Here is a 24,284-nt window from a genome sequence, read left to right as displayed (position 1 = left end):
GGATCCCAGATCTTCAGCGAGGGTGGACTTGACTACTTGGGCAACCCAAGCTTGGTCCATGCACAGAGCATCTTGGCCATCTGGGCTTGCCAAGTTGTCTTGATGGGAGCTGTTGAAGGTTATCGTATTGCAGGTGGACCTCTTGGTGAGGTTGTCGACCCACTCTACCCTGGTGGCAGCTTCGACCCATTAGGCCTTGCTGAAGACCCGGAGGCATTTGCTGAGCTCAAGGTAAAGGAGATTAAGAACGGCAGACTTGCTATGTTCTCTATGTTTGGATTCTTCGTTCAGGCCATTGTTACCGGGAAGGGTCCATTGGAGAACCTTGCAGACCACCTTGCAAACCCCGTTAACAACAACGCCTGGTCCTATGCCACAAACTTTGTCCCCGGAAAATGAATATCTTAAACAATCTTAAAATTTGATTGTTTGATGGCCTTGTAAAGTAGTTGTGAGTTACTTGACAATAGAATGGATTTTTTTTCTTTGATATTCCAAATTTCCAATGATTATGTAGTTCTGAGTTACATTTTCCATCGCCATGAATAAAAAGTATTGCCACTTTCATACCAAAAGGGAGAAGAAAGAGAAGAAAGAAAAAATAATTGAAGATACATATGAGAATTGAGATGTGGTAACTAGAAAAACTATAAGCTCTTATAAGCTTAAACTTGAATTTTCAGTTCAGAGGAACTTATGGAATTCAATTAATTCTCGATAAGCAGTACTCAAAGTTAGTGTAAAGTACTAATGTTGAATACCATGATGCTATTACATGATTCCTCATTTTTCTGTCGAGAAGTGAAAGAGGAAATAAGAAGACATTGTTTCATTTCGATGAAAAGTGTAAACCAATGTGGTTAATATATATGAGTTTACAGATCCTTACATTATGTGGCCTGTGAACAAATTCATAAATTTCTTGAAAAACCATCCTTCCTAACATCTGATACCATCTTTAGATTAAAAGATCTTTGACAGATCCTTCCAAACAAGGTGCATAGTAATGACCAAAGCCAAAGGACATACTTGTATAGTTAGTTAGCAGAAGAGACATGTAATGCTATACATGACACTTATTGGCTACAAATTTAAGCTCTATGCACTAATAATATAAAAAATATATACAATCAGTTTACATATAAAGTAATTATATGTAAATCCGTTGATAAATATTACTCCAATTGGTAGTCTCGTAAAAATAGGGAACTGACCTACTGTCACATATTCAAATTTACCGATAGTGTAAAAACATCTTTACACCGTCAGTGCATATAAGTTAAATCAACAATCAATAAATTATATTTCTCTCAAGTCTTAACACTGCCAATATATTGTGATGCTGATGAATTCAAATAAATTAAAAATTTTGCTCATGTTCTTCTGAACAAGCTCTTTCCAAGTTTTAGCATTGCTCATCTAGCAGTTAAGTACAGGTACTAAGCCACATTAAATCTCTAAAAATGAATTAACTTTGTCTTGAATGAGCTTAAAACAAGATAGCATGTGTGGCTAACATAAACAACTTTGTCAATTGAGGTCTAATATATTAATAAAGTTTCAATCGCATTGTTTTCCATACCTAAACATGCATTATTAATTTCCCACAATTTATGCATCAAGTGGTAATAAATTTCAACTTCTCCTCAAATTTCCTAAACCATAGTTCTACATCTTTTACCCTGCAGGTAGACAAAATCTATAGAAATGGCAAGTGGATAATGATAGGTATATCATAATGTAAGCTCAACAAATCACAGGGCAGAGTTCAATCCTTGTGACCACATATGATAGGACAATATTGAATGTGTCCCTTCTTGGAAAATTGATGGATTGGAGATTCAAGTGTGCATTAATTGCCACATATGGGATCTTGATACCCAATGAGATCATAGATATAGATATCACTAGATAAGAAGATTCTTTCTCTCTAATTACCTCCTATATATTCTGAACCCCAACTAATTTCAGCTTCATCACAACCAACTTTGACATTTCAAACACCCATCACTTTTCTCTTGTTATAAACCATGGCAGCTTCCACAATGGCTCTTTCTTCCCCTTCTTTTGCTGGGCAGGCAGTGAAACTCTCACCCTCTGCCTCAGAAANAAGAATAACATTGAACAACATTGTGTTATTTATTTACATGATTCCTTATTTTTCTGTCAAGAAGTGAAAGAGGAATTAAGAGGACATAATATTATTGAGTTAATATCTTAAAAGATCACTCAACTTAGAGAATTTAGCTAGTAAAGTTATTGAACTTTGTTTTGTATCAATAAAATCACTTAATTTGTGTATTTATATCAATAAAATCATTCAACTAAATTTATCATTAAATTACTTTTTATAACATGTAAACATAAACTCCACAATAAATAAAAAATTTAAAACTCAATAAAAAAAATTTAAAGACAAACTTAATTAATTAAACAAATACTCTTATGATATTACATTACAATAAACAAATATACATTGATACTCAAAACAAATTCACGACGAAAACTCGAAGGTCACAAAATTCAACTTTATTTTTCCACTTCTGTCTACGAATTTTTATTTTTCTATTTTTCAGAAAGTTGTGAGAATGTTTAAAAAAAAATTATGCTCTGTTTACGGCGAATTTCAGAATGCATCGCATTGGTGAGTATTTTCCAAAAAAGAAGTGAGTATTGAACTTCAATTTTGTTTCGTTTTTAATGTTTTTTCTATAAAAATATTTGTGGAACACTTTAATTTCATGGAAAATGATAGGTACTTAACTTTTTTCGCTATAAATGAAAATTGTAGAGCAGAAAATTTCATATGATATTATTGTATATTTATTTATTGAAATGCCATAAGAGTATTTATTTCACTAATTAAATTTATCCATAAAATTTCTTAATGAGTTTTATTTAATTTTATTTACTTACGGGATTTAAGTTTCATGGTATAAAAATAATTTTCAATTTTGCCCAATTTAGTTGATTGATTTTACTGATACAAATGCATATGCATGTTGAGTGATTTTATTGAAACAAATGCATAAGTTGAGTGATTTTATTGATATAAAATAAAGTTTAATGACTTTACTAGATAAATTCTCTAAGTTGAGTGACCTTTTAAGATATTAACTCAATATTATTTCACTACTAGACCATTTACATTTCAATGATAATGGAAAACCAATGTATAGTATGTTTCGTAATCTGAAGAGAAAAAGCTCAAAATAGTCCCTTATCTTTGAGTTAATGCATGAGTTTCCAGGTCATTATACCTATGTTCCCTTAGTTTATTTAGCACGAACAAATTCATAAAGTTCTTGTGTATTTCTCCTTCCTTACATGCATATGGTACTATCTTTAGAGAAGAACATGGCACATAGCAATGACCAGCGCCAAAAGGACATAGTAAGCAGAATATACTAGTAAGCTATACATGCATGACATTTATTAGAGAGGTAATTAAGTTCTCGCTGTAAAAAATACTTAAACCATATCACTTATTAACACAGGCAGAGGTAGACTTCAGCGATGAATGGAATGTCCCACATCAGTGAATGAATGAAATCCTGGCCTCCTTATAAGGCTTGGGCAATATTATTTCCTTTGAGCTAGCTTTTGGGGTTGTGTTTGGCTCAAAATCCGTTTTATACATCCAACATTAAATATGTACGACTTACACAACTAAACTTAGAATCCATTTACTAAAAACCAAGTACTTTTGGTCCACCTCATGCATATGTAAAGAAATAAAGCTCAAATCTTGATCCATCTTTACTTATTAAGTAATTACAGGTTAATCTTTTGAAAAACATTAAGTGATAATATGATTAAAATGAATTCCAGCTTTTCCTCAATTTATTTAGTGAAAGATTACATTATAGTTCTAGATTGAATGAGCTATAGTGGTGAAAGATAAAATCTGGAGAAATTACCAATGGATAACTGATAAGAGATATCAGTATTGTAAGCTCAACAAATCACAGGGTAGAGTTCAAGCCACACATAGGAGGACAATATTGGTTGGGTCCCCCAGTAAACATCCTGGAAACTTGATGGATTAGAGATTGTCAAGTTGCATTAATTGCTACACATGGAATCTTGATACCCAATGAGATCATAGATATGGATATCACTAGATAATTAGGACTCTTTCCCTCTTAATTACTCCCTATATATGGTGAATTAATTCCCTTTGTAACTTCATCTCACCACAGCCAAATTCAACAATATTTCATACCATCAAATTTATATATCGAAATTATAATAAGGGGAGGACTAAATGCAAAAGAGTTTCTTCTTATGAGTTAACTATACATTATAAACATTTATCATTTTACTTTTCGTAGTTTTGTTGTAACTCAAATACAATTTTAAAAGAAATTATGTGATTTTTAATAATTCATATTCATCGTTATGGAGTACACATGCAACGCAGGTGCCCAGATACTAGTCCCAAGAATAACATTGAACAACATGATGTTATTTACATGATTCCTTATTTTTCTATCTGAGAAGTGAGATGATTTAAGTGTACCTAACATTATTTCACTATTACATCATTGACATTTCATTAATGAGGGAAAACCAATGTGTATGTTATGTAATCTGAACGTAGCAAGTAAAAGCATTTATGCGACTGCTTATATAACAGAGGCAGGTATCCTCCAAATATTGCATATATAACGAGTAACGACCAGAGCCAAAATTAAGGAAATAGTAAGCAGAAGATACAAGTAACTGAGTAAGCTATACATGAAAGGAAATTAAGTTCTAAGCATTGACATTGTAAAAATGCTAATGCTCATGTCACTTATTAACAGGGGCAGGGGAAGGGGTAGGCTTCATCATACATGTTTGACAGAACCAATTAAGTAGCTTTGGTTCAAACCATATATATATATGTGTGTTAAGAAACAAACAAATTAAATAAAAGAATCTATTTACTAGTAATTAAATTAAACATATATAGAATGTTCTATGACTATATATACATCTTCATGACCAAAAGATTTTCAAAAATCCATGCATGGACCTTGGTTAAAAAAAATGATATTCTGCATTGCCTTAATGTCGCCAAATGCTTTAGTGACTCTTGGATGCAATGACATTAAATCAAAGCTGCTAAATGTTTTTGCGGAAAATCTATTGTCATTGAATGTCTCTTTTGTTGTAGTGATATGTGAATGTCTCTTTTGTTGTAGTGATACGTGTTAAAGAAATTCTTTACATAAGTACACAAATTAAATTTAGAATCCGTTTACTAGTACTTAAGATCATCGTCCTAGATTTCAGAACCCATAAAGTTCAAATCTTGATCCACCTTTGCTTATTAAGTAATTAGAGGTTAAACATGAAGTGATAATATGATACAAATGAATTTCAGCTTTTCCTCAATTTATTTAGTGAAAGGCTTAACCATAGTTCTACATTGAATAAACTATAGTGCTGATAGATAAAATTTGGAGAAATTCCCAATGGATAATGATAAGAGATATCAGTATTGTAAGCTCAACAAATCAGAGGGTAGAGTTCAATCCACATATAGGAGGACAATATTGGATGGGTCCCTTTAGTAAGCATCTTGGAAAATTGATGGATTGGAGATTGGCAGGATTGCATTTATTGCTACACATGGTATCTAGATACCCAATGAGATCATAGATATAGATGTCATTAGATAATTTGGACTTTTTCCCTCTTAACTACTCCCTATATATGGTGAATTAATTCCCTAGTAACTTCATCTCATCACAACCAACTTCAACAATATTTCAAACCCTCAAACACTTTACTTTTCTCTTCAGATAAAACCATGGCAGCTGCTACAATCGCTCTTTCGTCCCCTTCTTTTGCCGGACAGGCAGTGAAGCTTTCACCATCTGCCTCAGAAATTACTGGAAATGGAAGAATCACTATGAGAAAGGCTGTCGCCAAGTCTGCCTCGTCTAGCAGCCCATGGTATGGACCAGACCGTGTTAAGTACTTAGGCCCATTCTCTGGTGAGTCCCCAAGCTACTTGACCGGTGAATTCCCTGGTGACTACGGCTGGGATACTGCTGGACTTTCAGCAGACCCTGAAACCTTTGCCAAGAACCGTGAACTCGAGGTGATCCACTGTAGATGGGCTATGCTTGGTGCTCTTGGATGTGTCTTTCCTGAGCTCTTGGCCCGTAACGGTGTCAATTTTGGCGAAGCTGTGTGGTTCAAGGCTGGATCACAAATCTTCAGCGAGGGTGGACTTGACTACTTGGGCAACCCAAGCTTGGTCCATGCACAAAGTATTTTGGCCATCTGGGCTTGCCAAGTTGTGCTGATGGGAGCTGTTGAGGGATACCGCATTGCTGGTGGGCCTCTTGGTGAGGTTGTCGACCCACTATACCCCGGTGGCAGTTTTGACCCATTAGGTCTTGCTGATGATCCAGAGGCATTTGCTGAGCTCAAAGTTAAGGAGATTAAGAACGGCAGACTTGCTATGTTCTCTATGTTTGGATTCTTTGTTCAGGCCATTGTTACCGGAAAAGGTCCATTGGAGAACCTCGCTGACCACCTTGCAGATCCAGTCAACAACAATGCCTGGGCCTACGCCACAAACTTTGTTCCCGGAAAATGAATATCAGTAAACATTCCATAAATTTCATTGTTTGATATATAGCCTTGTAAAGTTGTAATTGTGAGTTTACTTGACAACAAAATGGATTTTCTTATATTCCAATTACTCTGTCGTCCTCAATTTAATTTTCCAATGCCATGAATGAAATACTGCAAGTTTCATATCTAAGGGGAAAAAAACGTAGGCAGTGCAAAAACAAAACACAAGATACATTAGGGATGTGGTAAAAGCTTAAAAGTTGAATACTGAGTAGAGGAACTTATGGAATTCAATTGATTCTCAAGAAGCAATAATACTCTAACTTAGTGCCAACAATAACTTACATGATTACTTATTTTTCTCTCTGAGAATTGAGATGAATTAAGAGGACATAATATTATTTCACTACTACACCATTGACATTTCAATGATGATGGAAAACCAATGCGTATGTTCTGTAATCTAAATGTAGCAAGTAAAATCATCTGTGTGGCTGCTTATATTACAGAGGCAGGTATCCTCCAAACATGGCATATAACGACCAGAGCCAAAATTAAGGACATAGTAAGCAGAAGTAAGCTATACATATACTTATTAGAAAGGAAATTAAGTTCTATGCATTGACATTGTAAAAATACTAATACTCATGTCACTTATTAACAGGGGTAGGGGTAGCCCTCATCATACCGGCTTTCTAGAACTAATTAAGTAGCTTTGGTGCAAACCATATATATGTCCATTTACTAGTACCTAATCCCATGAACAAATGTGTATGCTGTTGTCTGTTGTTACTAGTACTTAAGGTCGTCATCCTAGATCCTAGAACGCATAATGTTCAAATCTGTAATTCCAAGTCTCAGCATTGCTGGCCATGTAGTAGTTCAAATCCACGTACTAACCCCTCGTTGAACCTCTAAAAATGAAATTAACATTGCAACATATATAGAACCTTCAATGACTATATATACCTCTTCATGACCATAAGATTGTAAAAAAGTCCATGCATCGACCTTAGTTAAGAAAACATTTTTTGAAAAGAAGTATGACATTCTACATTGCCTGAATTTGTAAAATCCAAAACCAGTATCTTCACTTTTATTGGAACTCAAATAACTACGATATTGACTCTTGTCCTTATGCTTCATACTAGTTTTGAGCACGTGCGTTGCACGTGTATTCGATGCTAATAGTTTAAACTTCTTAAAACATTAGAAATAACACCAAAACTGAAAGTGAAGGATACATGCTCAATTGATGAATATTTAAATCGATATTCACTATCATCACAAAGTACATCACACCAAAAGTTAATATCAAATGAAGTTGAAATGATCCCCTTAGTTTTAAGAAAGAAAGAAAGTTCCTTCAGCATTGTCTTCTATTACTTTGATAACTACTACTATAGTTAGCAGTTGTATACAGTCAACAAATTGTATAACGTTTTCTTGTATAGTGCTTTTACTCTATCAAATATTCGACCTAAATGATATTTCAATGACAAATAGTGTGGATATGAGCAACACCACTAATGGTTACAAATACTTCAGGCCTATCAAGTAGTTATTGTCAGATGAAAGTAGTGTTTGTTGAAGTTGTATTAACTTAAGAGAATCGATTTAACATATATAAATCATAAGTGCATGTATAAATACCTTTATTTGATTTACTTATATGAGTCATTTAAACTGGAAATTTGGTAGAAAATATTAGTTGAATAATATGTATATTGTATTATAAAATATAATATGACAATAAGTCATCATCAATGTATTTTGTGTGAGCATGAAACACCATATAAAAAATAAATTCATATTTCAAATCAAGCCTTCTCAAATTCAAGTGCACCTAGATATCACCATCTCGACTTCTTCTTCCCCATGCAGTCCATCTACCATTTTTGGATCCATGTTTTTATCTTTTAGTTTGTTGTTGCATCTCAAAATCCATAGACTTCTCAAAGGAAGATTATGATAGATAATGTAAGTGAAGAAACTAACATAAGTTAGTGTATTTTTATTGAAAAAAAAGATTAATAATACACTAAGCAGTGAATTCTTACAAGGAAGAAGCATGTAGTGTTCTATCTTCTNCACCATCTCGACTTCTTCTTCCCCGTGTAGTCCATCTACCATTTTTGGATCCATGTTTTTATCTTTTAGTTTGTTGTTGCATCTCAAAATCCATAGACTTCTCAAAGGAAGATTATGATAGATAATGCAAGTGAAGAAACTAAAATAAGTTAGTGTATTTTTATTGAAAAAAAAAGATTAAGAATACACTAAGCAGTGAATTCTTACAAGGAAGAAGCATATAGTGTTCTATCTTCTTACTTCAAATAGGGATATTACTGACCAAAGGTTAAAACCTATAGAATGTTATTGACTTGTTGAGTTAATTCCTGCAAAAGAAAATAGAAATTAGTGAAAATTGTGCCTTATGCAGCGTAATATAATATCGAAAATAAACCATCTCCATGCCATCTTTTGCTAACGTCTTCTATTCTATAGTTCAAAGTACACTTCTTGTGCCTTGAACTCACTCAATCTTAAATTGCCAAATTTAAGAGCATATATATAATTTGATATGGTTGAAATAATACAACAAATGTGGGGTGATTGAAGCGATGTTACAAATATTTGTAGAATTTAGTATAGCCATTTAAAGTGCAAGTTGAAATTGATTGACAATGAACCTATTTGAATGACTTATTATTGTATATATGGAAAATGATTGTCCAAACCTGTAAATTTGAGCATCTAAATAAAGTTAGTAGGTAGATTGTATAATAAATTATAATTTAAAGCTAGTAGATGCAACTTATAGTAATTCAAAAGGTCATAGCCACTGAATTTTAACATTTTTGTCGAGTAAGAAATAAAAACAACAATAAAAAGTTTTGAAATTTGTTTATCGAAATCAATAAATAAAAGTAGTGACATAAATATTTTTCATACGATCTCTAGATAAATGAAGTATGATCCATACCTATTTGCTGCAAATGTTGTTGGCTGACCAAGTAAACCAAATCAAAAGAGCAATGATTGCTTCATGGGAAAAAAATATAGTGCACAACTTACAAAAAATATGAAAAAGGCTAAAGTCAAGTGAGAATCATCTATGAATATAACATTAATAGTAATGTCAAGAACTTAGGCCTTCTTATATAAATTCTACGGAAAAGGATCAAAATTGCCCCTGAACTATGCGAAATAGACCAATTATACCCTCCATTACATTTTGGGATCAAAAATACCCCCACAGTTATCCCAGGAGACCACAAATACCCTCAAGAGTTAACACCCCAATTTTTTAGTGACGTGGCAAGCCACATGGGACTAATCCCTCCACCTAAGCATTGCCAACTAAGATTTACTACAAAAGAACTTGACTTTTAGTGGCGACAAAGTCGCCATAAAATCCCAAAATATTGTCACTAAAGGTTATGAGTGATTTTTAGTTGCGACTAAGGCTCCAACAACCATTCGCTAGTAAAACCTATTTTTTCAACAAAAAAATATGATAATTAATTTTCGATTGCGACCTAATTTTCTAAAATAAATAACTTGCAATATCCATATTAAAAACATCCAATATTATTACGAAAAATAATCAAAATTACTTCTCGATTCAAATCNATCATCTATGAATATAACGTTAATAGTAATGTCAAGAACTTAGTCCTTCTTATATAAATTCTATAAAGAGAATATTTTTCCACCATTAATCCAGGGAATTTGAAAAGACCAAAAATGAATGATATTATCATATGAATGAATTAATGAATAAATTAATATCAACCCTTCCTCTTCTTTTAGTTTTAAATCGGTAGTAATTACAATGACAGCATTGTCTTTTCATATGATGATAATATCATTAGTATTAATTAGTATACTACGGTCAGTTTATTGTTTAATAATTTAATATTTAATTAATCAGACATTTTATGAAGAGATTTTTGGATTATTATTATTATTATTATTAATTTATTATTATATACATATAGACTATAGATGATAAATATGTATTAAATTAGATATTTTAATTAGGAATTAATCTAAGGTAGTGCAAAAGTCATTAACATATTAATTAAAATGATATAATTTAATATTTAAATTAAATAATTAAATGTTTTATAATATTTTAATTTATAATAGGGGTAAAATCGTAATTTAAACTTTTTAACTTTTTTTGTTCCCACTTATAGTAATAAACTAGTATCTTAACACGTGTGTGCACGTGTATCTGATATTATATGTTTGCATAATATATATCTATAGTGATAAATTCATGTGTACATTTTTAAAAAAAAAACATTTGATTGCAATATAAATTGAAAAACATGTATAAGATAAGAAATCAAAATAGATACCCTCAAATTTTAAACTATAAGCATAATAAAAATATGTATTTCTCATGAGTTTAATCAATCATACATTGCAATAATCCCTACAATTCATTGAGAAACTTTCAATATATACATCAACCGTGTATAAAGAAAACTTGAAATGCATAGCAACAATTATATTTATAATTCAATACACTATAAAGTCAATTTTCTTTTCTGCATTATACTATGGATTCCACACAACAACTTCAATTAAAAAAAAGGAAAAACAAAATTAGGAAAAATAATATCAACAAATTGGAATTAAAAATGTAAAATTGAAATAAGAGGAAGTGAAACAAAGATAAGTAGAAAATGCTCACCTAAACATGAATAAGGAAACGTGTTGAGTAAAAGAAGAGTAAAGTAAAAGTGTGAGCTGATATATGAAGGAAATTGGCAAATATAACCGTCTGTATTGAATAATGAAAAGACAACTCTTCAATTTCTTAACTTCTCCAAAAAAAAAAATTATAACTACGATCTCAAGATAACATAAATTTATTAATTTAATAAATGACATAAATAAATAACATACATTGTACGTATGTGTAGTTAATGGGATAGTGATAGAGACTCTTCCTGAAATTATTTTATTTCTTTAAAGTAATCTTCAACTTAGAAAAATCATATATAGTCATAAGCTACTTAAGTTTTTTTAGTAATTATTTTATTAAATTATATACCTATAATTTATTTTAATTATTTATAAAAATGTATAAACTAATTTTGGAAATTTTGTAAAACGGAAGAAATTATTTTTTTTTATCATTATTTTAGCTATTATTAGCATTTAATATGACAACATTTAAAAAGGATTAAGACGGGAAATGGCTTTTCATGGTTGTAATTACTATTTGAGTCCCACGTTTTTAATTTTTTTTATATATATAATAAAGAAGACTATTTTTTGAAGGACATGTAATTAAATATTTATCACATTTAAGGAGCGTTATTTTACTATTTAGTATTTAATTATATTTTAGAACATTTTGTTTTAATAATTTAATGTAGCCAAAAATTTGAAATGTTTTGACGTTTTATTTATCTAAATATGTAGAATTTTGTTTTTGAACCAGAAACATGTAATTAAGCCTTGAGTGAATTGTAATTTTACTATTTTCTATTTAATTAATTAAATAATTTATAACATTTTAATTTAATGGAGGGACAAAATGGTAATCCAACTTTGAAGGTGGGAGCTTCCCACTTTTAGTAATACTAGTCCTGGACACATGCATTGCACGTGTGTCCCATGCAGTGGCGGATCCAGGATTTGGAGTCCGTGGGTGCCAAATGAGATTCGAACCCGCAACATCAACCTTCTAAAGTTGCCCTCCTATATTGTGGCACCACAAGCCAATTTTGTTCTGTGGGTGGCCCGCTTTATATTTATATAAATATTATATATATATATACCTATGTATATATAGAGTTTCCGTCGAAGTTCGGGGGTGGCGTGGCACCCCCACAGCCCTTCATAGATCCGCCACTAGTCCCATGCTAAGTTGTGTGGAGTTGTTATAGCGATATATATATATATATACTCGAACATGTATGTTGTCAGTGTATCTCATGCTATTAGTACAAGAACTTTGAAAATATTATAATAAGTGTGTGATAAGTTGTGCACAAAAATTGAAGAGAAATATACAAGCTCAAACCAACAACTTCAATTATGCAATTCTTATAATATATCAAGTATTCAATTTGATAAAAATTTCTTTTGTTTAATATGTCATAACTCATAATTTAAATGTCAAGTGTGATTTCAAAATATTTCTTGTCTTAAATTTTTCTCCTTTTTAAGAAATTGTAGTCTCCACCTTTTCACATTTGCATATATATTAAGAGTACGTGTTGTCGAATTAAAGTAGTATTTTGCAAAAGTTAAATAGAAATTTGATCAATTCATGTCTTCCTTAAGTTAGTTAGTATAAATGATCATTGTGCGATAACTTGCATAGTAGTAGAAGAGAAAATATACAAGTTCAAATCAATGAATGGTGAACCTATTCAATCAATATTATTATCATTACAAGGTACATCATACTGAAATATTGCTATCAAATGAATTTTAAAAGTACACTCGAACAATTTTAATTATGTAATTTTTTAATATATCAAATATTGGATAAAAGTTTTTTTAATATGTCACAACACATTATTATTTGTATTATTATTATTATTTGTATTATTATTATTATTATTATTATTATTATTATTATTATTATTATTATTATTATTATAACCATGCGTTTTAACATTCAAGGTTAAAGCATCTAATATATTAGAATCAGTCAAAGATAACTGTTTACAATATGCTTTTTCCGATTCCAAAAGGCACTAGGATGATCAGCACAAATATCAATGGCCATTTTTTCAGAAATGAGTTTAATTTTTTCTTGTATCGTTGGTATCAGAGCCTAGGAACTTTCATGGTATATATATAATTGATGTGAAGAATTTCGGCATAGATATATTCTCTCGTTTATGGATCAAGAAGATATTACAAGCACTCGACTAGAAGAGGTAGATATACCTCAAAATCTTGATTTGTTAAACAAATGGACTATTCCGAAAGTTAATATAAAAACCATTTATGATTATGGTTGGTTTGATAAGATTTCTAATAAACAGTTGATTAAAACAACTGAACAATCCTTGGCGCTAAACTCGTCTGAACAAACTATTCGTTTATTAAATAAACGTGATATTGAATTATATAAATCTCAGTATAAATTTTTGCATATTGGCATGGTTCAAATTGCTTTTAACCTTTAACTTTTAAAGGGTTACCAGAGACTTTCTTAGCTGCTCTGCGAGATGCGAGGAATTTAAATTTTCGTCAATCCTTGATGGGTTCGATAGAATCTACGGTGGTTTATGGTCCAGTTTATTTTAATGCTCAGCCCAATTTATAGTTATCTTTGACTGATTCTAATATATTAGATGCTTTAACCTTGAATGTTAAAACGCATGGTTATAACTATGCACCTGGATCTGAATTAATTTGCTTGTCGTATAGAATCTATTATAAATTACTTGCTACTTTGAATCCTAGATGTAAGTTATATGATACATCTGATCAAACTATTTTAGTAGAAACTAATTTTGCCATATCTAAGGTCACTACTAGAAGACCTATAAAATGGGAAGAAATAAATTTTCCTACCACTTGGATTTTAGATTCTGTTATACCCCCTGAGCAAATGACCGATGCTGTCACTAATTCTGAATATTCTCATATTAGTCAAAATTTCGATGGAAAAATTTGTATGCAGTTTGATGAAAAAAAGTGTTCCTTACAGTAGACATTCTTTTGCTTCTGATACAAGACTGGCTATTCAACATATTTCTCCGATAGAACGTTGCTATGGTCTAGCAAGAAATCGCGCTGCGTCATTACATACTTTATCAACTGTTATATCTGCAGAAAAACAAAAGATAAAAATTGATCCTCGGTTAAACATTGTCCAAACGAATGATAAAGCATCTGATATTTCTGATAAGGATATTCCTTCTGTATCCGAGATGGATTTTAATCTTAATGACACTTAATGATGAGTGAACATCAAATTGATTTTAGTCCAGGTTCACTGGCAAGAAAATATATTCAAAACGAATTTTTAAATGAAAAATGGAACCGGTTTAAAACTTGGTTTTTTGACACTTATAGTAAAGAAGATTTAAATAATATTTCTCAAGAGTTTTATGAAACTTGTGCATTACATAATCATATTATGTTTTTTGTGCCTTGGTTTATAACCACTTATTTGCCCCTGTTCATCAACGTTCTTGAACGATCTTACAAAGATGAATCGGGTAATATTATTCAATCCATTTATCCTCCTCAAGCTCCGTTTATTTTATCCAATAATACTGGTATTTCTTTTACTGCTTTTCATAAATTTATTGATAATGATATCGCCGCAGTAAGTATAAATGAAATTAATCGTCTTATTTCTCAAAATAATTATTTGGGCCTATATGTCAAAGTTATTGGTGAACATATCTGTTCTCTAGAAAAAAAATTAGATAACCTGTCTAATCTGATTGTTCAAATTGATAGTAAGCTAAAATCTGTGAAACAAGTTTCGGAACAAGCTTCTTCGTCAAAACAACCTGATGTCCATATTCAAAGGCCTCCTGAGATTCAGGATTTTATTCTTAGACCTTTGCACGACCTTGAAAATCTTCTTGATNGATAATAATGAGAATCGACCCTTCATATTCAATCTTTAATTATTCTTGGTAACATTGTAATTGCCAAAGAATTATGTTTATTTAATTTATATAATCCAATGAATTTAGTTTACATTAAATTATTTTTTTCAACTTTCTATCTTCTCCACATTCTCGACATATGATTAATTGGTGATGTAGAGAATTAATGTTATTTTTGAATGGAAAAAGTTTTTAAAATAATGATTACTATTTACTATTTAATTAATTAGATATTTAATTATTGTATTTTATTTTAGGGGCAAAATGGTAATCCAACTTTGAGGTCAGGAGCTTCCCAGTAATATATATAATATATGATGATGATATGATTATAAGGGAAAAGCATAAACCAAGATAAATTGTGTGGCTAACTTTAGTGACTTTATTAAAATCCAATAGTAAATTAGTTTCAATAGCTTGGCTTTACATGCAATATTAATTTCCCACACAATTGAATGAGCTATAGTGGTGGTAATACCAGCTTTAGATAGAATCTGGTGAAATTCCCAATGGATAATGATAAGAGATATCACATTGTACGCTCAACAAATCGAAATAATAGAGTTCAAGACCACATATGAGAGAAGAACATTGGTTGGGTCCCTTTAGCAAACATCTTAGAAAATGATTGCCAAGTGTGTATTAATTGCTACACATGGGATCTTGATACCCAATGAAATCATAAATATAGATATCACTAGATAAGGACTCTTTCCCTATATATGGTGAATTAATTCCCTTGTAACTTCATCTCATAACAGCCAACTTCAACAATATTTCAATTTTCATACCGTCAAACAATTACTTTGTTCTCTTGATATAAGCACCATGGCAGCTTCTACAATGGCTCTTTCTTCCCCTTCTTTTGCTGGGCAGGCAGTGAAACTCTCACCATCTGCCTCAGAAATCTCTGGAAATGGAAGGATCTCTATGAGAAAGGCTGTCGCCAAGTCTACCTCATCTAGCAGCCCATGGTATGGCCCAGACCGTGTTAAGTACTTGGGACCATTCTCTGGTGAGTCCCCAAGCTACTTGACCGGTGAATTCCCTGGTGACTACGGGTGGGATACCGCTGGACTCTCAGCAGATCCTGAAACCTTTGCCAAGAACCGTGAACTCGAGGTGATCCACTGCAGATGGGCTATGCTTGGTGCTCTTGGATGTGTCTTCCCTGAGCTCTTGGCCCGTAACGGTGTCAAATTTGGCGAAGCTGTGTGGTTCAAGGCTGGATCCCAAATCTTCAGCGAGGGTGGACTTGACTACTTAGGAAACCCAAGTTTGGTCCATGCACAGAGCATCTTGGCCATCTGGGCTTGCCAAGTTGTCTTGATGGGAGCTGTTGAAGGTTACCGTATTGCTGGTGGACCTCTTGGTGAGGTTGTCGACCCACTCTACCCTGGTGGCAGCTTTGACCCATTAGGCCTTGCTGATGATCCAGAGGCATTTGCTGAGCTCAAGGTAAAGGAGATCAAGAACGGCAGACTTGCTATGTTCTCTATGTTTGGATTCTTTGTTCAGGCCATTGTTACTGGAAAGGGTCCATTGGAGAACCTCGCTGACCACCTTGCAGACCCAGTCAACAACAACGCCTGGTCNNAGTAGAGAAACTAGAATCAGAAACAAATTAGATAAAATATACGAATTTTTTTTTTTTTTCTTAAAGAAGAATTGTTGTCAATCTGTGTTTAAAGAATCTTACTGATTCCAACAAACTTTGCAGAAACACGAAGTTACCAAAGTTTAATGAACCAGTGAAGAACAGAAGAACATAAATTAATTCACAAATCTAAAATCTGTAACACATACCAGAATCTGGAAAAACAGAAAGAAGACCAAGCCCACTGAATGCACAGTGTCCCCTTAAGGAAATTATTCCCCTCTAGTATCCGAGGTTTGATTTGGAATATGTCCTCCCAGGAAAGAATGATCTCAATCACCAGTGTATTGATACCCAAAACGCTGGTGTCAGCGAGCCACTCAACGACAGGAAAGTACACTTAGAATACTAGATTTAGTAGTAGAAGAAGTCTAGAAAAATTCTCTTTTAAAATGAGAAGAAATCCATCAATTTATAGAAAACAAAAGGTAGTGTGAAAAGGTTCTTATTGTGCCTTACCGGAAAGGTCACAAACCTTTGGAAAAGTCACAATCTTTTGGAAAGGTCACCACCTTTCATAAAAGCCACAACTTTTCATAAAAGTCGCAACTTTTCATAAAAGTCACAACTCTTCATAAAAGTCGCAACTTTTCATCAAAGTCACAACTCTTCATAAAAGTCGCAACTCTTCATTTTCCATTCACACCTTTTAAAACCCAACAAGAAGGCACATAGTATTAACAGAACTAAAAGGACATAGTAAGCAGAAATATACATGACACTATAGAAAGGAAATTAAGTTCTATGCATTAACGTTGTCAAAAATACTTACACAATCATTCACTTATTAATATGGGCGCACAGAGGTAGCCTTCAGCATACCGATTTGACAGAACCAAATAGCTTTGGCTTAAACCATGTATATGTGTTAACAAATTCATTAAATATGTATACATAATGAATTTAGAATTCATTTACTAATACTTCAGGTCGTTGTCCTAGATTCTAGAACTCATAAAGTTCAAATCTTGATCCACCTTTGCTTATTAAGTAATTACAAGTTAATCTTTTGATAAAACAACAATAACAACATACCCAATGTTATTCCACAAGTGAGGTCTGGCGAGGATAATGTGTTATGCATACCTTACCCCTACCATAGTTCTACATTGAATGACCAATGGATAATGATAAGAGATATCAGTATTGTAAGCTCAACAAATCACAGGGTAGAATTCATGCCACAGAAAGGAGGACAATATTGGATGGGTCCCTTTAGTAAACATCTTGGAAAATTGATGGATTGGAGATTGGCAAGATTGCATTAATTGCAACACATATCTAGATACCCAATGAGATCATAGATATAGATATCATTAGATAATTTGGACTTTTTCCCTCTTAACTACTCCCTATATATGGTGAATTAGTTCCCTAGTAACTTCATCTCATCACAACCAACTTCAACAATATTTCAAACCCTCCAACACTTACTTTTCTCTTCAGATAAAACCATGGCAGCAGCTACAATGGCTCTTTCTTCCCCTTCTTTTGCAGGACAGTCAGTGAAGCTTTCACCATCTGCCTCAGAAATTACTGGAAATGGAAGGATCACTATGAGAAAGGCTGTCGCCAAGTCTGCCTCGTCTAGCAGCCCATGGTATGGACCAGACCGTGTTAAGTACTTGGGACCATTCTCTGGTGAGTCCCCAAGCTACTTGACAGGTGAATTCCCTGGTGACTATGGCTGGGATACCGCTGGACTTTCAGCAGACCCTGAAACCTTTGCCAAGAACCGTGAACTAGAGGTGATCCACTGCAGATGGGCTATGCTTGGTGCTCTTGGATGTGTCTTCCCTGAGCTCTTGGCCAGGAATGGTGTCAAGTTCGGTGAGGCTGTGTGGTTCAAGGCCGGATCCCAAATCTTCAGTGAAGGTGGACTTGACTACTTGGGCAACCCAAGCTTGGTCCATGCACAAAGCATCTTGGCCATCTGGGCTTGCCAAGTTGTGCTGATGGGAGCTGTTGAGGGATACCGTATTGCTGGTGGGCCTCTTGGTGAGGTTGTCGACCCACTATACCCCGGTGGCAGCTTTGACCCATTAGGTCTTGCTGATGATCCAGAGGCATTTGCTGAGCTCAAGGTAAAGGAGATTAAGAACGGTAGACTTGCTATGTTCTCTATGTTCGGATTCTTTGTTCAAGCCATTGTTACTGGAAAGGGTCCACTGGAAAACCTTGCAGATCACCTTGCAGACCCAGTTAACAACAACGCCTGGTCCTACGCCACAAACTTTGTCCCCGGAAAATAAAAATCTTTAAACATTCTCTAGTTTCTGATCATTTGATGACCATGTAAAGTTGTAATTTGTGAGTTTACTTGAACAATAGAATGGATTTTTCTTATATCCTATTCCTGTTATTGTGTAGTCCCGAATTTCATTTTCTAATGGCATGACTGAAATGCTGCAAGTTTCATATCAAAGGGGGAAAACAGGTGACTGAGCAAAAAAAAATAAAACAAGATACATTTGGGATGTGGTAAAAGATTAAAACTTGAATATACAGACCAGTGGCCACCAGAAGGAACTTATGGAATGCAATCAGCTCTCAAGAAACAATACTCTAACTTAGTGCCAACAATAACATGATGATTCCTTATTTTTAAGTTCAGAAGTGAGATGAATTAAGAGGACCTATGTTATTTCACTACTACGTGCGCCATTGACATATCAATGATAAGGGAAAACCAATGTATATGTTTTGACTTCAGAACGCAGCAAGTATTCTCTCTGTTTCAATTTAATCGTGTTACTTTCTGTTTTGACAATACCTTGTTTCAACTTTTCACTTAACATGGTTAAGATCACAAGATTAAATAACGCTTTGGTACATTATACATATCTTTAGTTTAAGACCATAAGATTCAAAACTGTTCTTTACTTTCTTAAATTCCGTAACAAGTCAAAACTAGACAAACAAATTAAAATGGAGTGAGTAATATATACGAGTTTCCAGATCATTAATATACTGATATGTCGTTAATTTAATTAGCATCTTTCATTTGAACAAATTCATAAATTTCTTGTATAGTCATCCTTCCTTACATGCATGTGGTACTATCTTTAGAGTAAAAGCATCTGTGTGACAGCTTATATAACAGAGGCAGGTATCCTTCCAAACATGGTACATAGTAATGACCTTATGATCAGAGCCAAAAGGACACATAGTAAGCAGATGCATGACACTATGAAAAGGAAATTAAGTTATATGCATTAACATTGTCAAAAATACTTGCACAATCATATCACTTATTACGGAGGCACACAGAGGTAGCCTTCAGCATACCGGTTTGACAGAACCAAATAGCTTTGGCTTAAACCATGTATATTTGTTAAGAAATTCATTAAATATGTATACAACATTACTAATACTTGAGGTTGTTGTCCTAGATTCTACAACTCATAAAGTTCAAATCTTGATTAGTCTTTCCTTGTTAAGGAATTACAAGTTAATCTTTTGATAAACAACACAAACAACAAATAGAAGTCTGGGGAGGGTAATGTGTTAGGCAGACCTTACCCTACATTAAGTGATATATAGTGCTGTTAGATAAAATCTGGAGAAATTTCCAATGGATAATGATAAGAGATATCATACTCAACAAATCACAGAGTAGAGTTCAAGCCTTGTAGCCACTTATAGATGGAAAACATTAGTTGGGTCCCCCTGTAGACATCCTAGAAAATTGATGGACTAGAGATTGCCAAGTTGCATTACTTGCTATACATGGGATCTTGATACCCAATGAGATCATAAATATAGATATCACTAGATAAGGACTCTTTCCCTCTTACTCCCTATATATGGTGAATAATTCCCTTGTAACTTCAACTCATCACAGCAAACTTCAACAATTTACCATCAAACACTTACTTTTCTCTTGATATAAACACAATGGCAGCTGCTACAATGGCTCTTTCTTCCCCTTCTTTTGCTGGACAGGCAGTCAAACTTTCACCATCTGCCACAGAAATCTCTGGAAATGGAAGGATCACTATGAGAAAGGCTGTCGCCAAGTCTGCCCCATCTAGCAGCCCATGGTATGGTCCAGACCGTGTTAAGTACTTGGGTCCATTCTCTGGTGAGTCCCCAAGCTACTTGACCGGTGAATTCCCTGGTGACTATGGGTGGGATACCGCTGGACTTTCAGCAGATCCAGAAACCTTTGCCAAGAACCGTGAGCTTGAGGTGATCCACTGCAGATGGGCTATGCTTGGTGCTCTTGGATGTGTCTTCCCTGAGCTCTTGGCCCGCAACGGTGTGAAGTTTGGTGAGGCTGTGTGGTTCAAGGCTGGATCCCAGATCTTCAGCGAGGGTGGACTTGACTACTTGGGCAACCCAAGCTTGGTCCATGCTCAAAGCATCTTGGCCATTTGGGCTTGCCAAGTTGTGTTGATGGGAGCCGTTGAGGGATACCGTATTGCAGGTGGACCTCTTGGTGAGGTTGTGGACCCACTATACCCCGGTGGAAGCTTTGACCCATTGGGTCTTGCTGATGACCCAGAGGCATTTGCTGAGCTCAAGGTAAAGGAGATCAAGAACGGCAGACTTGCTATGTTCTCTATGTTTGGATTCTTTGTTCAAGCCATTGTTACCGGAAAGGGACCATTGGAGAACCTTGCTGATCACCTTGCAGACCCAGTAAACAACAACGCCTGGGCCTTCGCCACAAACTTTGTTCCCGGAAAGTAAAGATCATAAAATTATCTTAAATTTCCATGTAAAGTTGTTGTGAATGAGTTGACAATAGACTGGATTTTCCTTATATTCCAATTATTTTTAGTCCTGAATTTTCATCTTCTAAACCCACGATACGAATCAAACACTAAAACTTTCATTCCAAAAAGAAAAGAAATAGAATAAAGCCCTAATGAACACTTTTGAGGATATGGTAATTAAAAAACCACAGTAAAGGTGTTTATAGCTTAAAACTTCAATTTGTAGAACAGAGCATGTTTATTAGGTACATCGTCTATGCTCTGTTTGAGCTATTAACACACACATATATACGGACAATAACAACAAACAGGTAGTAAATTGTTTGCTTAAAAGTTAACCTTATAAATTACCTTAATTTCCAGTTCGAAAAACTCTGCAGATTTTTATGCCAAAGCGCTGAAAATTGTAGCCCGATTAAAATTTTCCATTATCACGTACAGTGGTGTATAGTGACCATTATGACTATTGACTAATGTCTCTTCATGACCATGAGATTAACTAACAAAAATCTATTCAAGGATCTATGTTAAAAGAAAGAAAGAAAAAGGATGGTGTATTGGTGCTAGCTGCTTGGACTCTTCAAAAATGTCAATAGGTGTGTCGGATTCTCAGTATTTTTGGTGAATCCAATACGAATGTTGTATTCTTAAATTTGTAAAATCCAAAAACCAATATCTTCGCTTTATGTGAATTAGAACTTATGCTCAGACCATAATTTTTACCAAGGGGATTCAAAATGTGAAAAAAGAAAAGAAGTAAACGACATAAAAAAGTCTAAGGGGAATTCAACTATTTAATATATAATTATAATTAACCATGTATAAATAGTATAATTTTCTGCCAAAAGAGGTTTGGATGAAGTCTTCAACTCTACTTGGCTCTGCCCCTGATGAGTAGTATATATATTATTACTGGGAAGCATATAATCTGACTTACTTTGTTAAGGTCCGATGTTGAAGTTTTTTTAGTACTTTTTTGGGACTGATTCCCGGAAGAAATTAAATATATTCAGAAAATAGATATCTGAAATTAAGGTATTTTCATTTGTTTTTTTTCTTTATTAACTAGGAAAGAATAAATTTGGAGCGAATATCACCTGTTAATCTCATTGCTTTTTGCAATCATAATTAAGCATGCAAATTGCAATTTTAATTTCCCACAATTTGCAAGTGTTGAGTAATGACAATATCTGGCAAGGCCCACGAGGGGCTGGATCGGAGTCATGATCGAACATGGTGATTGTTTGGTGGACTTAGTTAAGAAATAAAGTTGTATTTTTACTATCAGCTATAGCTTTTGGCATGATGGTAACCATTTGATTCTAACGGTAAGTCAAATAGTAATTCATTTCAAATTTTCATGCTCTTACTAAGCTGACTAATAAACTGTAAAACCAGGGAGAATAGATGCATCAAAAAACATCACGAATGATCCTACATTGAATGAGCTAGCTGTAGAAACAGTTGGTGTCTTTTATCCTGCTGGTGGAGGTGTCATATTGTAAACTCACAAGATAGATAGAGTGAAATCCTTGTAGCCATACATAGGAGGACAACATTGGTTGGGTCCCCCCTTGTAAAATCATGGAAAGTTGATGGATTGGAGATTGCCAAGTGTGCTACACATGGAATCTTGATAGCCAATGAGATCATAGATATAGATATCACTTGATAAGATGATTCTCTCTCTTTCCTCCTATATATTCTCAACCCCAACTAACTTCTTCTACATCACACCCAACTTTCAACATCTCATACCATCAAACACTTACCTTTCTCTTAATATAAAATAAACACAATGGCAGCTGCTACAATGGCTCTTTCTTCCCCTTCTTTTGCTGGACAAGCAGTGAAACTCTCACCATCTGCCTCAGAAATCTCTGGAAATGGAAGGATCACTATGAGAAAGGCTGTCTCCAAGTCTGCCCCATCTAGCAGCCCATGGTATGGCCCTGACCGTGTTAAGTACTTGGGCCCATTCTCTGGTGAGTCCCCAAGCTACTTGACTGGTGAATTCCCTGGTGACTACGGGTGGGATACCGCTGGACTTTCAGCAGACCCTGAAACTTTTGCCAAGAATCGTGAACTTGAGGTGATCCACTGTAGATGGGCTATGCTTGGTGCTCTTGGATGTGTCTTCCCTGAGCTCTTGGCCCGTAACGGTGTCAAGTTTGGTGAGGCTGTGTGGTTCAAGGCCGGATCTCAGATCTTCAGTGAAGGTGGACTTGATTACTTGGGTAATCCAAGCTTGGTCCATGCACAGAGCATCTTGGCCATCTGGGCTTGCCAAGTTGTGTTGATGGGAGCTGTTGAGGGATACCGTATTGCCGGTGGACCTCTTGGTGAGGTCGTCGACCCACTCTATCCTGGTGGAAGCTTTGACCCATTAGGTCTTGCTGATGATCCAGAGGCATTTGCTGAGCTCAAAGTAAAGGAGATTAAGAACGGTAGACTTGCTATGTTCTCTATGTTTGGATTCTTCGTTCAAGCCATTGTTACCGGAAAGGGTCCATTGGAGAACCTTGCTGATCACCTTGCAGACCCAGTCAACAACAACGCCTGGTCCTACGCCACAAACTTTGTCCCCGGAAAATAAGAATCTTAAAACATTCTCAAGTTTCTGGTCGTTTGATGACCGTTGTAAAGCTGTAGTGTGCTACCTGACAATATAATGAAATTTTGTTTGTGTTTGAACGGCTGTTCTGTACTGAGTTTCAT

General features: G+C 34.1%; 2 protein-coding genes and 2 long non-coding RNA genes across 50 annotated transcripts in view; 2 read left to right on the top strand and 2 right to left on the bottom strand.

Moving 5' to 3' along the window:
* Positions 1-21,613, top strand: part of LOC125846545 (chlorophyll a-b binding protein 1C, chloroplastic) — a 31,447-nt gene extending 9,834 nt beyond the window's left edge. For 4 of the 47 annotated variants that reach the window (XM_049526019.1, XM_049526023.1, XM_049526015.1 and 1 more), the window contains 2 exons: positions 151-231; positions 18,930-19,191. In XM_049526019.1, the coding sequence (XP_049381976.1) occupies positions 151-231; positions 18,930-19,097 (249 nt within the window). In that variant the 3' untranslated portion in view covers positions 19,098-19,191. Of the gene's footprint in view, positions 1-133; positions 500-5,954; positions 6,222-6,349; positions 6,605-15,994; positions 16,228-16,310; positions 16,647-18,510; positions 19,192-21,274 lie in introns of those variants that run through there. The other 43 variants (XM_049526043.1, XM_049526035.1, XM_049526040.1 and 40 more) reach the window with 25 other exon arrangements.
* LOC125846550 (uncharacterized) overlaps positions 1-24,102 on the bottom strand; it is a 31,440-nt gene extending 7,338 nt beyond the window's left edge. The window contains exon 1 of the long non-coding RNA XR_007444373.1: positions 24,088-24,102. This is a non-coding gene — a long non-coding RNA (uncharacterized LOC125846550). The remainder of the gene's footprint in view (positions 1-24,087) is intronic.
* LOC125846549 (uncharacterized) lies at positions 6,435-21,657 on the bottom strand. The gene is made up of 2 exons (XR_007444371.1): positions 21,466-21,657; positions 6,435-6,523 (listed from the first exon to the last, which is right to left on the bottom strand). It is a non-coding gene; the product is annotated as an uncharacterized LOC125846549 (long non-coding RNA).
* LOC125846547 (chlorophyll a-b binding protein 1C, chloroplastic-like) lies at positions 20,690-24,260 on the top strand. Its single transcript, XM_049526062.1, has 2 exons — positions 20,690-20,743; positions 23,365-24,260. The coding sequence occupies exon 2, from the start codon at positions 23,365-23,367 to the stop codon at positions 24,160-24,162; it is 798 nt and encodes a 265-aa protein (XP_049382019.1). The 5' UTR covers positions 20,690-20,743; the 3' UTR covers positions 24,163-24,260.
* Positions 24,261-24,284: the final 24 nt, after the last annotated feature.

The sequence above is a fragment of the Solanum stenotomum genome, chromosome 12 (assembly GCF_019186545.1).
Source record: "Solanum stenotomum isolate F172 chromosome 12, ASM1918654v1, whole genome shotgun sequence".
In the NCBI taxonomy this organism is placed as follows: Eukaryota; Viridiplantae; Streptophyta; class Magnoliopsida; order Solanales; family Solanaceae; genus Solanum; species Solanum stenotomum.
This window is presented reverse-complemented; position numbering and strand designations above follow the sequence as displayed.